The following is a 17570-nucleotide window of genomic DNA, read 5'->3' on the forward strand; positions in this document are numbered from 1 at the left end:
GGGGGGATTGAATAACCAAACAATCATCAGGTATAATTGCGTAAGCCGAATTAAACAATCCCCGAAGCGTCTGTGAATAAAATATTAATCAAGAATTTTATTCAGAACAGAAAGGAAAAGGAATTGAGCTTTAGGATCCGCCTGTGAATAAAATATCAATCAAGAAATTTATTCAGAACAGAAGGAAAAGGAATTGAGCTTTAAGATCCGCCTGTGAATAAAATATCAATCAAGAAATTTATTCAGAACAGAAGGAAAAAGGAATTGAGCTTTAAGATCCGCCTGTGAATAAAATATCAATTAAGAAATTTATTCAGAACAGAAAGGAAAGAGAATTGAAGAATTAATCAATCAATAATCAATCGAAAATCTTAATAAATCAATTCCAGAAAGCAAGGAAGGAACAGAGTTGAAGATCCCAACCTGCAAAAAGAAATAACAATAACACCCTCGACAACAAAGTGTAGAGGCTGTCTAGAATTTAATTCAAAAACGGCACCAAAAGCCACCACGCTTTGAACGTGAAGAACAATAACCATGACAGGTGGTGAAGGCTTGCTGCCACGTAGGCAGGCCAAGCCCGGTGCCTCGCGAACGCGCTAGCGATGCGGCGCGACGAGAACTCAAACGTTAGAAAACAATTTAAGTGTCACCAAAAACACGTCTAAAAAGTCACGCCAAGTGTAAATTCTGAACACAATCTTACACACAAATGGAAAGATTGAAATTAAAAGGGAGAATGCACCACAGATAAGCGAAAATAATATACCAAAGCTCAAAAAGATTTGAGCTCTTAGGAGACTTATCTGAGCACGTCTTGACAGGTGGCTTGCCGAAAGCAAAAGAGGAAGATGGACGCTAGTTGCGCGGTGATCATGGGTAGTAAGCCTGAACGGGAGAGGGCGCGCTCGCGCTTTTTAAATCCTTGGGAGTTCTATTCGGGTATGGCAGTCCAGAGGGCTGAACTAGCAAATCAAGTAGATGTATGGAGTTATTGAAGTAAATTATGTTTACCAGTATATTTATATTTCATATACAAAGGAATTTTTATTTTATTAAAGAAATCTGACATTGTTGGGAGTATATATGGTTTAAGCTGTTGTAATTCCCTTTAATTACATATTAAATTCCTTTCCTGAAAATAACAGCTATATAGTGTAAGCAGGTATAATAACCACCTGCTATAATGAAACATACAAAAATAAAGCATTTCAGAAGTCTGGTTATTCATCAAGAGATATTTTCTTTATGTTTTAGAATTACTTCATTGGATAAATTCATCAGCCAAATGACCACTGAATTGGTAAAGTTTATGTCAAAAATTGAGAAAGCACAAGAATAAACAGGGTCGAAGTAATAAAACACATACATGTATTCTATTCCTTTTCTATCTAAATGATCATTTCATAAAACTTGCAGAAACTGCAAAAAAAAATCAGCAATTTTCTACAGCACCGTGATAGAGGAGTAAGTGTAATTAATAGAAGAGCTACCTTCCTATTTGGAGTAAGGTTACAGGCGGGTATTTGCAGTGTGACTCTGAACTCTGTCTGTTTCCCCATTTCCTCCCCCAGGAAGTTGGCCTCTCTGATTAGGGCATTTGCTTTGACAACGTCTTCCCTCAGCTTGGCCAGGCTCTGTCTGAACATATCGTCCCTATAGATAAAAAAAATATCAGAATACAAATAGCTTGCCTATCGCAATGAAGAATACTTAGAATAATAGCAAATTCAGTAGGTTTGAAGTCTTGCATTGAGCTAAAGTTTAGACAGATATTCTAGACATCCTTGCAGAGTAGGCGTGTTGCAGAGAAAGATCTAAATTTCCAAAAGGTGATGAGCTTTCCTCTAGAGAGTCAAAAGATTGGTTCTTTTTATAATAAAATCCTTTTGTCATGTTAAGTATATGTGTGTCCACACTTAGAGGTCAGTGCAATTTTACCAAAGCTAATTAATAGCTAACTTAGATGGTCTGGGAAACAATTTTTCATAGCATAATCAGACTTATTACATTAATGAAGTAATTTTCCATCTTTTTAATGTCATATCTAGCGATACATGTATATTGAATAAATTATCAACAAATTCATTCCCCTTGAATTACCCCCCCCCCCCTCCACCTTATGACCAGTATTCTGTCATAAAGACAACAATTCATGCTAAAAGAACAATTCACATATGTTTTTTAACCAAACAAACTTCTCTTTGTATCTACACACATCCTCACAATCGATCACCACCAACCTATCTTCGCTCCACTCCTCGTATGGCTCCACCCCTAGCGACGACCCCACCCCTAACGATGACCCATCCCCACTCTGGCTCTGGTTTCCCTCATCCTCTATCCTTCTGTCCTCCTGCCTGTTGTTGGTTTGGTGGCCTGTGGAGTTCTTGGGAAGCAGCTGCTGCTTGAGTGCGGCCAGCTCCTGCTCGTACGCCTCACGCTGCTTGGAGAGGGCGCCATCTTTGTCCTTCTGGTGTTGATCTTCTAAGAGTTTCATTGCAGCTTGGACAGGATCTGATGGTATGAACATATACATTAAGGTCATAGGAAACATTCATCTGATAGGTGTGATCATAATACTACTAATAATAACAAAGCATGTATAATAGACAAAAATCTATCTACTATGCTTTACAGAATAGGAGAATTGCATATTTATGAAATTTAAAATATTGGCAGGAAAAAAAAATATTCTGAAGGGTATAAATTACTGAGACAACTTGAAAACACAACATTGGATAATTGAAATACATGTAAATCTAGACATAAGATGTGTATCAAATCACATGATGTGAAAAATATATCTTTTTTCAAAATCATGAAATTCTACCTGACTTGAGCCTTGAAGATTCCCAATCTAGAATCTTCAGATTCCGTTATTCCATTCCATTTTACTTTAATATACTTATATCATCAACATGAACTCAAAAGAAAAACTTATCTGTTTGTAATGTGTTTTTTTTAGAATGAAACTATCATGTGAGACTTTTATCAATGTGAATAATAATGCAAGGTTCTTTTTTCTAAAGTAAATTAGAAACAAAAATATATATAGAATATGTATGTATCATGTAAGAAAGGGTACATAGATCAGCTGATTCATATGTGTCTTATTTTATTTTATTTTTTTATTTCACATGATTTGTATTCTTTGAATGAACCTGTTAAAATTGAATTTGGTATAAAGTATGTGAGGTAGTCATTCATGTGGATGGAATACAGGTCTGCAGTTGAAATGTTCATCAACATGTACTGTATAAGGAAAACGAAAATTCAGTTTTGCTTCTGTGAATTTCACTAGGAATGATTTCCGTGAAAAATTTTCACTCCTAAATACATGTATCTATCATTGCACACAAAAGTAAAACCAAAACTACCAAAACAACATGCAAATGTTATTATAAAAAAGTAAAATATGTATACTTAAAGATTGTACTTAACATTCATATAAAGTCATACCGGTATGTGATTGTGTTACATACCGTTGTGTAGTTCTTGCATCATGACTTCATTCTGTGCATAATCAAAGTCAAAGCTTTCTGTAACAGGCTGGGCTACAGGTTCGGGGGTTGTTGTTCCACTTGATCCTAAGAATTGACCAAAAATACAAATGGCATAATGACCAGTTGTCAGATAAGGGGTGTAACATGAAAGGATGCAACTAATATTTAAAACTGATTGTAACTATTTGCGTATGGTTTGCAGTAAACTTTCCATTAGACTTCATTAAATTGATTTTTTTATTGTGTGGAAGATTCGTGGTGTAGCCGTTCGGAATCTTGCCTTGTAATAAGAAGGGCCATGTGTTCAAATCAGACCACAGCATAATGTGCTTTGGCGAAGCATCAATCCACACTATGCCACTCTCCACCCAGGTGTTAGTGGGTATCCAGTAGCAAAGTTACCCTGAGCAGTTTTTAATAAAGTTATTCATAAAATTATGGAAAAGTTTACAAATGGCAGGAATCTAGCATGTTCAAAATGTCGCCCAATTACCTTAATCACATCATTCTAATTGAGAATTTTATTACAGATGTCCACATATTTATTCATCAATCTATCTAAAGTAACAAACTATAGCACCTAATTCCTTACCAACTCCTGGTGCACGAGGGCAGTTTATCCTGAAGAAATGGTAGTTGCCGAGTAATATCCTGTCACCGTGCCTCAATGACGTCTTGCTTGTGACTGCACTTCCATTCACATACACCCTAAGGAACACAACAGCGATAACAATTTGACTCTACAATCTATGAAACAATATACCCTTAGAAAAAAAAAGAATAGCAAAAGAAGAACACACCCTTAGAAAAACCATCAGCAACATCAATTTTACCCTACAGAACGGAACGATAAAGTGTTAAAACATACAAAAACCTATACATACTTTGCTAATTATAAGATGGTGGCGAAAGAAAATGGCAGAAGAATGAACTTTTGGAAGATGATTAAAGCATCAGGATTTCACTATAAACAAAAAAAATCTACAAACATGAATGCATGGATAAAAACAGATTCCATCTCTCTATATTCAATCAGAGGTACCTACCTCCTGCTACAGAACATGCCTGCTTAATATCACCCCCCCCCCATATATCAAATGGACCTATTCATAAAATTGATTTATTACAACTAATTTCCCCCTGAACTTTGAAAACATGAACTACTTTTAGATAGTCCCTCCTACCCCTTCAATACTGAGGAAGAATGTAATGAACTCCCCTTCCTGTAATGAACACCACTACCTGCAATGAACATCATGACCCTCCTTGACCTACATTCCAAATCAATAAGATTGTAGATTACATCTCTACACCTGCCACCATATTGTAGAATTCACTTCAGAATTTGTAATTAAAATACCAGTGTAATTTATTGCTTGTAGATATCTGCCAATCAATGCAAATCACAGGTGCACACCCTCCATATTTTACAAAGTCATTTTGTTTGAAGGTTATAAGAAATGTCGAGAGTCTGGGTATTTATCAATTGATTCATTTATTCACCGATTCATTCTTTATTCATCTGATCATTTACTTATTCATTTATTTATTTATTGATTAATATACTTATTTATTTTTATATTTATTTTTTTTCTTACTTCATTCATAAGAATTCATATTCTGTTTCTCAAGTGCTACTCGTGTTAGCATTTCAAATGTACAAATCATCATAACATTTCAACATTCATCAAACCAAATGAATAAAAGTAAAGCAGTATCTCATATCAACATCAAATAAATGTTTTTCATCAACAAATCACATGCATTTCTCCTCCTAAAATGTTACAATGATTCACTGAATTGTTTGTAAGAAAGGAGAAATCTTTTTTTTTTAACTTAGCATTTTCACAAGGAATGGTTTGCATACATGTAGCTTCTTGCAATAATCCTATGCTCATAATTTTCTTATTATTCATTCAGTTACATGTATTCTACAACTTTTATTTAACTACTTCTTTGTTGCGTTTTTAATAAGATTCAAATCATTTTGAGGCTTTCATTCTCCTTAAATTTTGTCTGTAAGAAATGTGCAATGAATTAGACTTACTTTGCATTTTCACAAGGAGTGATATAGACATCGATCTCATTTTCTACATCAATAGTACAATGTCTTGGCATGATGCCGAGTCCGTTAAGCTGGATATCCGTCTGTGTGTCCTCATCAGGCCTACCAGCTACATTGTGATCCTATACAGAAACAAAAACATGTAGCAAAATCATTGATCAGCTAATGAATCAGAATGGCATGAATTTGATACAACTTCATTGGTACTGCTTTGCAGTGTCTACACTGGCTACTGACTCAACTTTAAACCCTCCCCCCCTTCTGTCAAAAATAAAATGAAAAAGAAAGATAGGGAGAGAAAGAGAAGAAAAAAGTCAAAGGAATTAAAACTGCTTTACAAATGAACGTTTCACTGGGTGAACCAGCAATCTATAAATTGTTTGGAAATTCCTATACCTAGAAACAGTTTCCAATTGCAGGAATCTTGAACTGACAAATACTATCAACAAGGTAAATTCCATCAGCCTTGTTCTCTTCGGACACCCAAATGGGGGGCGGTTACTTAATCAATTGAGTATTTTCTTTTCTTCTTTAACCCTATCTAGGGTTGAGGGGGGTCCTCTGAGGCCCCCCTCAACGAATCGCACGATATTTTTGCCGTGCAAAATTTTTTGACCACACCACTTGCTGAGTTTTTACTTTCAATCAAGTCTTGCGCAACTTTTGAGACCAATTTTTCGTCACCCGGGTATGTGGTTCCGAAATTACTTAACATTATGTAAGTGCATGTCAGACCGAAAATTGCTCGAAAACGTGATTTCGTGTACAAAGTCAATGCAAATTGTGTTTTCAACCAAAATTCATAAATGTATTATTTTTGGTTTTGCCAGACTAAATGTATTCATTTTATGATTTTTATGATCACAGAAGAGTCCCCAACAAATTTCATTGAAAAAACAATGAAAAACAAAAGGTCAAAAATCAAATACATAAGAAATTGCAAAAAGCAATACATAAGAAAATGATTTGATATCACTTTTTCATGTACTCTTGCTAAGGACAGCATAAAGAGTTTCTATACCAAAAATTAGTATATTTGGAGCTACATTTTAATAGGGAGTTAGAGGAAAAAGTATGATTTCGCATACTAATTACGCATAAATTAGCATAATCACTTAATAGCGATTCGCATGAAATAAATTACTATACAATCTTGTAGATTATGTCCCAGACAACCCGCGTGCCAATTTTCGGCGCGATCGCGTGGTCGACGGCCGATATTAGGGGGGGGGGCTGGGAGGCCCCCCCCCAGGCCATAGGAACTTCCAAAATACCCCGGCCTAGATAGGGTTAAAGAATGACAAAACAGAATTATTTTTTATAGATACACTGTAGCTCAGTCGGCAGAGCCGGGTTCGGATTCCGGTGACCAGGGTTCAATTCCTACTTCATGTGCTAGTGCCCTTTGGGTAGGCATTTATCCTCATTGCCAGGTCCCTCGGAGAGGACCTAAGCTGTCAGTCCTTTGATTGCTTGCTTGCTTACAAGCATTCATGCTTTCTAAGCTATCAGGTAATAAATCAGGGCCAATTTAAGGGATATGTATGGAACCAATTTGGCAACATTGGCTGCAATGATCTTTTAATACACCAATTCATCTATCTATCTAATACCCTTTTCATAAACCTATCCTCCAATTAGCCGCCTAAGAGTAATGCGGATAATTCAATAAAAATTGCGTTCATAAACTCCGAAAATAAGCCGCATTATTTTTACGAGCACCCGTCCTGAAAAAGGCGGATAATCGCCATGACAACTGGACACGCCCCCTCCGATGCGGTTGTGTTGGAAAAGGGTGACCTTGTGACCGCACCATGGCAATTATCCGCATTATTTGGAAATGCGTTCATAAACTCAAAATCTTATCCCGATGCTGCTATTATGCGGATAATAGCAGCATCAGAGTAATGCGGATAACTCTTGTCCTCCTCCAATTTTACGACCAAATTATGCTGCTATTAGCCGCCTAATTCATTTTAATGGGGTTTATGAAAGGGGTATAAATGTACATGTATGACATGGTTAGCATTTAATTTGCAGCAAAATTCTAATTTTACTTGTTTCTCTGATCATAGATACTTTATCACATTTTTACTACTACATAACATGTTATTTCATCTGTATATTTTTCATCATTATCACATTTGGAAGTGTGATTGAGAATCATGTGATATTTGTCATTGGTGTGAAATATCAGTGCAATGAATAACCATAATCACAATGGCCAATTGAATTCAAGGATTCCCCTGTGGTTTATACTGAATGCCAATATGTATCATTGATAGAAATGAGTAGTCATCGGCCCTTTTATATCAAGCATACCAACTGACCATGATCCTGACTTTTAAGATTGATCATACATAATAATCAGTGCAATCAATGATAGAAATCAAGCTAAAGATCAATCACTAGGCCTTGCCCTGACTTGCCTTGAGGTAGTAAACAAGCAGTTCATTGAGAGAAGGATCCGCATTGAGATTGACCAAAAAACATTTATTTCTTTCAACTTTGATGCCGGACGTCTGCACGGAGATGCCCATTTGTTCCAATGCTGCTTGCCTCTCCTGAAATCAAAGAAGTACATAAGTATAAAATACAACATTAAAACATGAACAGATCATTATAACCATCACATTCAGCACAGTCATTATCATCACCATCAACGCAATTATCAATGTCATCATCACCAACAACATAATCATCAAAATCATCATCATCGTTATCATCACCACAATCATCATCATAAACATCACCATCTTCATCATCATCATCACCATTGTTATCATCACCATCATCATCATCATAAACATCATCATAATCATCATCGTTATCATAAACATCATAATCACCATCATCATCATCTTCATCATTAACATTATCACCACCACCACCACCATCTTCATCATAATCACCATCATCATCATCATCATAATCACCATCATCATCATCACCAACACCATCATCATCATCATAAACATCATCAATGGCAACCAAAATCATTTCCATTGGATTGTTATAGAATTAAATCAGATCATTGTAGGAGCTACCATTAATACCCTAGCAGAGGTTGTAAAGAAAGTGTTCATTTTTTGGTTACCTTCAGATGGAAGTAATGATCTTACTTTGTGTATTCTTTCTGTGTTGACTAGTTTTTCCTCCCAACTCAGTGACATCTCTTTCATCAGCTTCTCTGATTCCTCTAGTCGATCCTTCAGACTGTCAGCTTTCATACTCTTAACAAATAAATGGAAGAACAGGTTATACATGTATATAAATGAATAATGAAATACTTGAAGGAAATACATGTAGATAAACCTGTAAAGACTAACATGTACACTGTGAAATTTAACCCTGAATTTCCCAATAAAGCATCTGAATTGAACTACAAAAAAACAAACAAATTACTAGTGGGACAATCTAAGATTTAACCGATTTCTTCCGGAACAGAACAGGTGCGAAGAGTAACACAGAAAAGTATGATAATCATTCATACTCAATGATAATAACTATTTACTCATAAATGATTTTTTTTCTTTTATTATCAGCCATTTAAGTATGTCCATTAAGTATATGGCATAGAACATTTCTGCTCTTTGAATGTTACAGTTTTGGACATTGTTAAGTTATTAATACAGTCTATAGACATGTGGATCACATTATAAAAATATCTGTTTGAATTATTTTTAAAATATTAAAGGAAATTCAACACATATTAAACAGGAAATAGAAAGTTACAGATGTTTGGAACAGCGAAACTATAAACCCATTTTGCCCATTCAAATTCAAATTTGTATTGTTTTCATGCTTCCATAAATCCAGAGATGCCAAACGAATCAAAGCTTCTCAGTATTTTAAGAGTTAAAATAAGTATTTTGGTAAACAAAAATCAGTATTTTCACAGATATACCATAGGACAACAAAATCAACTGAAACTTAAGAAATCAGTAATTTGCATGAAACCACCAGTATTCTTTCTCATTTTTCAGTAATAATTACTGAAATCCAGTACTACTTGGCAGCTCTGCAAATCTAATTTTCATATTATCTGTCTTTCATTTCGTCAACTAGGCGGTAGGACTGGATTTACGAATCTGACCTTTCACTCCCTAAATTTACAAATGTATTTCTTAATTTCAATTCAAAAACATTTAAAAAATGTAAGTATACCACAATGCAAAATAAATAAGTGGAGTGCCTCTGGCAGTCTCACCTGCGTCACGCGATTCAATATAGCAGCAGTGCGTACTTTGAAATATACTACAATGTATAAATAATTATTCACAAAAAACACAATTCATATAATGATACAATACTATGTTCATTGACAATAAATGACATTTGACCTTGATCATGCGACCTAAGACTTTTCAGTGATACTTGATTACCCCTATATCCAAACTTTGAAAGTTATGACAGCAATCTAATAGTTACCTCCAAAGTGGCCAAAGTTCATTCACCTTAAAGATAAATGCCAGTTGAAAGATTAGTTTTTACAGAATCTAATACAATGACCACCCAAATGAAAAAATATGTGCCAAAGGATTCTTGAAGAAAATGTGTAATTGCTGAGAAATAAGCAAATAAGCGCGGATTTGGTCACTTCCGTTGGGTCTTTATTCCAGCAATAATAATACACTGTCCCACGTGTGCCTATCTGTGTTGGCAATCTTCAGTGTGATCGTTTTTCAGGTTAAATTTATGATTTCACAGAGTTCAGTTTATGTAACTGTACCAGATCTAGATCTACGATGATATAGTAATACTTAACCTTGGTTTTACAGACTTCCTCAAGAAATCAGTGTTTTATTGCAACTACTTTCAGTTTTAAATGACCTTTCACTTTGGTCATGTGACCTGAATCTCACATGAGATGTTCAGTAATACTTGATTACCCTTATGTCCAAGTTTTATGAAATAGATCCAAACACTTTTGGAGTTATAATGGTTATTCAACAAATTCCCCCCCCCCCCCCCGACATGGGCAAAGTTTACTGACCTTTGACCTTGAGTCATGTAAATCTGAAACTCGTACAGGATGTTCAGTCATACTTGATTACTCTTATGTCCAAGTTTATGGACTAGACCAATACACTTACAGAGTTATGATGGTAATTCAACAAATACCCACACCATATCAAAAGTTCATTGACCTTAAATGACCTTTGACCTTGGACATGTGACCTGAAACTCATACAGGATGTTCAGTGATACTTGTTATTCTTATGTCCATGTTATACATGTACGAATTAGATCCATAAACTTTCAAAGATATGATGGTAATTCAACAAATACCCACACCATAGCCAAAGTTCATTGACCCTAAATGACCTTTGACCTTGGTCATGTGACTTGAAACTCGGGCAGAATGTTCAGTTATACTTGATTAATCTGATGTCGAGGATTCATGAACTAGGTCCATATACTTTCTAAGTTATGCTGTCATTTGAAAAAAAAACGATTTGATGTTGATGCCACCGCCGTCGAAAAAAGCGGCGCCTATAGTCTCCACTCTGATATGCAGGTGAGACAAAAATAAGGCCATTTTCAAATAGAGATGACGTTGATCTATTGTGTTGCCAATTTAGGCATTATAATGAATAACTTTTAAGTCAAAGCGCTCTTATTAAAATATGTATCCCAATATAATCCCAAATGTAAACAATCTAGATCAAATGATACTGGAATAAAATACTTTGATTTGCCTAGAAATAAGCAATTTTTATTAGCTGAAAAAATAAAACCACAATCATCTTACCTCTGCTTCTTTAAGTTGCTTCTTCAACATATCAACCTCTTCCCTGAGTTCTCTGATGATCTATATAGAAATAACAGTGACATTGGTCTTACATGTATATCATGCCATAGCTACATGTAATCTATAGTGTGCTCAGGGTGTTTTTCAAGAAATATTGAAGGAAATAGCAGATCTAAACATTTTTAATGTCTTCAGGGTGACTGTTCCTTAACTTAAAGGGTCAGAGGTCAGTGATCATTCTCCCAAGATTTTGGAAACTTTATGGGTAATAGAAACCATCACTTCTAAATATGAGCATGTGCAAAATTTAACTGAAGTGTTTGAAAATGATTTGTCATTACCTTTGCATTGGGATCTTCATTGATCACGGCATTGTTGACGATCCTCTTGGCCCTGTCTGCATACCGTAATGTTGATAACGATTCTTCGTAATTATCAGCTGCTGGGCTCACCGTGGCAACCATGACAGTTTTACTATTTCCTCCAAGGCATTCCTACATGTACATTCAAAATACATTAGATTTATATATTTTGAAAAGAGTTGTATCTTTTGTTGCTGCTTAAAGAAAGTAAATATATTGTTACTGCTAAAAGATAGTAGTACTTTCAATGTGGGATATTTCAAAGTATGGACATTTTGTGTATTTTGAGCAGCTTTTGACAATGGTGTAAATAATAAAGTCACAAAAAAAATCATTCATTTTACATGTCTAAGATATTGAGGAAACATTTAGAGTTCACTCTTCATTGCTTAAAAAAGCAAAAACATGATGTAGATTTATACCAAAATGTTTCAAATATAGAATATCTCACAATATGGATTTTTTAATGAATTTTCAACAGCTTAACAATGGCGTAAAAAGGAATCATGGTACAGCATAACTATTTATACATTATCAAGTATACAGAGCTTCATCAGTACTGCACCAATTTTGTTTCATAGGAAGGATTCCAATAATTCTTGTTTAAACATTCCACAATTTTCACCTTCAGAAGCCATGTTAGTACTGAGTCTCTGTAAGGCACAAAACTGTTCTTCTTCTTCCCTGACGACTGATCGGCGAGATGAGAGATGACTAGACCTAACGTTGTTAGGGATCTGCAAGGCAAAAAGTATTTACATGACAATTGTTACATGATATTTTTTAAACATAAAAAGAACAATAAATGTGTCTTCGATATAACTACGAATTAAGAAATTGTCTTATACTTGGATATAGCGTGAAGATCATTTGTAACTTCAAATGTGAAATGTATTCACTTGTCATGTGTCATCAATGATAATGATGGTGATGGTCATCATGATGATGATGACGATGGCGATAATGAGGATGATGATGGTAATGGTGGTGATGGTGATGATGACAACAATGATAATGATGATTGATGATGATAATGAAGGTGGTAGTGGTGGTGGTGGTGGTGGTGTTGATGACGACGATGATGATGATGGTGAAAATGATGATGGTGAAAATGATGATGATGATGATGTTGATGATGACAATGATGATCAACTTACTTATTGATGTTACTGCCTTCTCGTAACCTTTCACCTGATGACCCTGTCTTGTGCACCCTTTCACTTCCTGCTAGGTCAACCAAGCTGATTTTGCTTACCTTTTCACCAGATACCTAATATATTGGTATACAAAAACCAGATCATGAATCTATCAACTGATAACCTGATAAAATCAGATGTATATAAAGGAAAACCTAACAAAATACACTGTACTTTTCACTAAAATAATCTTTAAACTTTTACAAGCAAAAAAAAAACCAAGTGCAATAAACCATTTCTTGATTGCTTCCAGTAATAATGAAAGAGAGAGGGAAATGAGAATTAATTCATGTTCTCACCATCAACAGATTGCCTTCAGAAATAGACCAATTGAGCATTTCATGTAATAGTCAGTGATTTTCATACACTGGCTCTTCTTTAAGCTACCCAAACCTGAAAATCATTGACTAGATGCTGAATATGAAACACTCTCCAACAGCACAAAAGCATAAACAGATGATAACATAACAATAAAGGATATTGACAAACAAATGCACAAATTTGTAATGGAATGTACATTTCTTGTGAGTGTTGCTGCTGTCATGTGGTTTTGCACTAATCTCAGTGATGCACCTAACCCCGATGCCTTGCAGGATATTAACAAAGCTCTACATATTGACTTTGTGGACATGAAGCTCCATGTAAAATGAAAATCTGCACATGACACGGAAAAGAAAATCAATTTATTCTGCCATTTAAAATGCGTCCACATGGTAAACATATTGGGCATAAGTGAATAAAATAGTTCCAACCTGCAAAACATTACTGGCAGAAAAGGTATAAAAGACAAAAGGAAAGAATGAAGATGACAACTTAAGTGTCAAAATAGTAAGATTTTTTTTATGAGGAAAGGCAATCAGTGCATACATTATATATATATATATACATATGTTTTTAACAACTGTTTCAGAAACGGATTTTGAATTCTCTTTTTTTTTTGTCACATCATGGGCACTGACGAAGAGTGTGACTTTACCTTTCATTTTTGAGGGCTATGCTCTTTTTAAAATCTATGATTTTATTTCTACGGCATTTACTATACCATTCATGATTTATATATATATATATATATATATATATATATGTAAAGAAAACATGGCATAAAATAAAATACTTGTATAGGCATACTAAACAAGGGGTAGAAAACATACAGAGGGAATGAGACAATACAGACACAGAGGGAAAGAGAGAAAGATAGAAACATAAACAAAGTATGCAGTGGGAAAGAGAGAGAGAAAGAAACAGACAGGTATGAACAAACCTTAGAGAGATTGATGAAGAGAGACATGGACACACAGAGAGACAAACATGTACATGTACAGTGCAGATCAAAACAGAGAGAGGAGAGAAAGATAGAGAAAACATGCAAGGGGAGGTATGCTTCACATGTTGATAAAAGGTACATGAAGAGTAAACAAATGAGGCAAGAAGGCCAAAGAGAGTAATATGTGTGTGATCATAGATTGAAAGAATGCTTACCACTCTAATGGTATCATTAGCATCCTGATGATAGTGTTGATGATGATGAGGTGAAAGAACATGAAATTGGTGTTTGGTAGAAAAACAAAGAGACCACAAGTGCAGACAAACATGAACAATGAGACAAACAAGGGATACATTTGCTTGCACATAGAATCAAAACACTAGAAAACACTATCAAAACACACTTTTAATCTAATTTCAATAGCTTTCATTATCAGCTGAACCATATTTCATTAACACTGCTCATATTTCCAATTATTGTGTTATGAGGGCACTTGTTTAAAATTTTGTAGAAATTTATATTCAAAATGGAATACAAAAATATACTTGAATATCTCCCTTTTCATTTTGTCAAGCATTTTCTAATATAACAATACAGTGTAATTAAAGGACAAGATCACCAAAAAAAAAGTTGATTTGAATAAAAAGAGAAAAATCCAACAACCATAACACGGAAAATTTCATCAAAATCAGATGTAAAATAAGAAAGTAATGACATTTTAAAGTTTCGCTTAATTTTCACAAAACAGTTATGCACATCCTGGTCAGTTTGCAAATGAGGAGACTGATGATGTCATCCACTCACTATTTCTTTTGTATTTTCTTATATGAAGTATAAAATATTCTAATTTTCTCCTCATTGTCAAGTGAAACAACGGTTAATTCCTCCATGAACAAATGAAATTAATGTAGCATTGTTTAATACTACATGGTTCAGTCAAGTTGGTCCTTCTTGTCAAATCTGTAAAAAATGAAATATTGTATAATTCAAACAATAGAAAAAAAAGAAATAGTGAGTGAGGGATATCATCGACCATCTCATTTGCATGCCACTGAGTTGTTAATATCACTGTTTTGTGAAAAAAAGGCAAAACTTGAAAATGTAATAACTTACTTTATTTAATATCTGATTTTGATTAAATTTTCAGCGTTATGCTAGTTTGATTTTTCTCTATTTATTCAAATCAACATTTTTCTGCTCTTGACCAATTTTGATTAATAATAATAATAATCCGCTTTTATATAGCGCTTAATCCATCGGAACAACGTTTCTAAGCGCTTTACAGATATATTATTACCCCGGTCATCGGATTCAATCAGTCATTCCCGCACACAATGTGTGCACATCCTCCACTCCCTGGGGAGTATTCCAGTCAATCGCCGGTGAGGCGCACACAATACTGGACAAGCTACAATGACTTTCACATCCTACCGGGTACCCATTTAGCACCTGGGTCGAGAGTGGCAAAGTGTGGATTAACGCCTTGCCAAAGGACGCCAGACCGCGGTGGGATTCGAACACACGACCCTCTGTTTACAAGGCGAGAGTCAGAACCACTACACCACGGCTCCTCCATGATGAAATAATGTTTTGAAAAAAAATATTACTTGGACAGAAAGCTAACTGATAGGCTACATGAATTTTATTCCCACTCGACATTTTAATTGCACTTCTGAAAATATTTTTTATCACAAGTCTGTCGTAACATTGGCTCATATACAATGTTCATACCATCTCAATTTATCTACCCACCATATAATTCCTTCAAGCACAATCATTAAAAATTCTAAAATATTGTGGAACAGATATCAAGGCTAATATCTACAGCAACATATATTAGTCCAGACCAGCAAAAAATGAAACTTTAACAGGAAGTCAGAAACTTCCTTTACTACAGCAGGAATGTTTGTAGGAAGTGAATCTGTAAGGCCTTTGAGGCTTTTTTTGTCCATATTTCCAGGAGTAAAATATTTTGAACACATTATTTTTCTTAATGAAAGGATATTTTACTAAAGATGTTGCCAGTGGAACAAAGCAGAAGTAATGGCCCGTATTCTGAAGACTGGCTTAACTTTATAGGCTATGGTTTAGCTCTGTTATAATTATGGGAAGGAACAAATTTCAAAATAACATTTTTATAAATTTTGCCATCTTTAAACGGTTCCTTCCTCTTGTTTTAATGATGGAAAGAACTATTTCAGTAATTATTCCCAGTCAGTTATGCTGACAAATGTAACTTTTATGGTCACAGATATTTTTCTCAGTTTGCAATCCACAGCAATCATAACTTTTGACCAGAGTTCAGAAAGCGGACCGATAAGTCTTGTACATTAGATGCACAGCTCCCAGACCAGTTGGGTGTTTCATAAAGCTGTTCGTAAGTTAAGAGCGACTTTAAGAACGACTGGTGATCCTTTCTTGTGGTAAATGGTATGTTGAATTAGAGATGGCTTGGTGCGTAAGAAAGGATCATCAGTCGTCCTTAAAGTCGCTCTTAACTTGCAAACAGCTTTATGAAACGGCTCCCAGGTGGATGATTCGTACAGCTGTTTGTAAGATAAGAATGACTTAACACACAACTGGCGATCCTTTCTTGTGCTATGTGACATCATAATTAATTTATGACCTAAGAACATGTTCCAGTCATGCGTAAAGCCATGCGTAACTTTGCAAAAACTTTATGTAACACCCACCAGGCGAGTTTGGTCATTTCTTAAATCATCTAGAACCTACGCTTATCATATTCCATGTCCCATAATATATTCAAGTCTGTCAAAAGTCATACAGGGGTCTGTTACAAGGGTAACTCTGCCATGATGGCAACTACATGTACCATCATGACAAAAATCTTGCTTGTGATTGGCTATTGACCTGTGGTAGTTGCCATAATGGTAAAGTCACCATAGCTGTAACTCTTTATAAAAATTTTCCTTGAACTTTTGAAAAGTTTGATGGAACACCAAAGGTCCTGCATTCAGACATTTGTCCAAAATTTAATACCCCTCTTAAAACACGCAAATTTTAGAGTGCTTTAGAAAAGACTGTCATCACAACTATTTTTATGTGATCATTAGTGCAATCTAATGTACCTTTGAAATTTACCCAAACTGAGACCCATGACTTAAAGCTTTATATACAATTGATAATGGAGCTGAGTTTTAAGATTGATCTTACACAATAACCATATGGAATCAATGTTAGAAAACAATAATCAATCACTTAAGCCGCATTTTTAAAAGTCTCATACTTACATCTGATTCTATATCAGTGAGTGTCTGTGTTAGGGTGATATTGAAGACTGCATGTGATCTACTGCTCTCTGAGTTCATGTTGGTTGCTGCAACAGTTCTGGACTTGTTACCTTCTGACATCAAGGCTTCTATGTTCTATAAAAAAAGAAATAAATGAAAGAGATATCCACT

The 17570-nt window shown here is 35.0% G+C and overlaps 1 protein-coding gene across 7 annotated transcripts in view; it reads right to left on the bottom strand.

Annotated features, from left to right (window-relative positions):
* The window catches only part of LOC121415808 (kinesin-like protein KIF13A), a 129728-nt gene that overhangs the window by 45922 nt on the left and 66236 nt on the right, over positions 1-17570 (bottom strand). For all 7 annotated transcript variants that reach the window (XM_041609152.1, XM_041609143.1, XM_041609159.1 and 4 more), the window contains exons 8-19: positions 17400-17534; positions 12846-12958; positions 12314-12425; positions 11668-11820; positions 11327-11386; positions 8694-8804; positions 8001-8135; positions 5554-5693; positions 4099-4214; positions 3486-3590; positions 2244-2517; positions 1494-1656 (exon numbers count right to left, since the gene is read on the bottom strand). In XM_041609152.1, coding sequence (XP_041465086.1) covers positions 1494-1656; positions 2244-2517; positions 3486-3590; positions 4099-4214; positions 5554-5693; positions 8001-8135; positions 8694-8804; positions 11327-11386; positions 11668-11820; positions 12314-12425; positions 12846-12958; positions 17400-17534 — 1617 coding nt within the window. The remainder of the gene's footprint in view (positions 1-1493; positions 1657-2243; positions 2518-3485; positions 3591-4098; positions 4215-5553; positions 5694-8000; positions 8136-8693; positions 8805-11326; positions 11387-11667; positions 11821-12313; positions 12426-12845; positions 12959-17399; positions 17535-17570) is intronic.

Source organism: Lytechinus variegatus, chromosome 1 (genome assembly GCF_018143015.1).
Source record: "Lytechinus variegatus isolate NC3 chromosome 1, Lvar_3.0, whole genome shotgun sequence".
NCBI lineage: Eukaryota > Metazoa > Echinodermata > Echinoidea > Temnopleuroida > Toxopneustidae > Lytechinus > Lytechinus variegatus.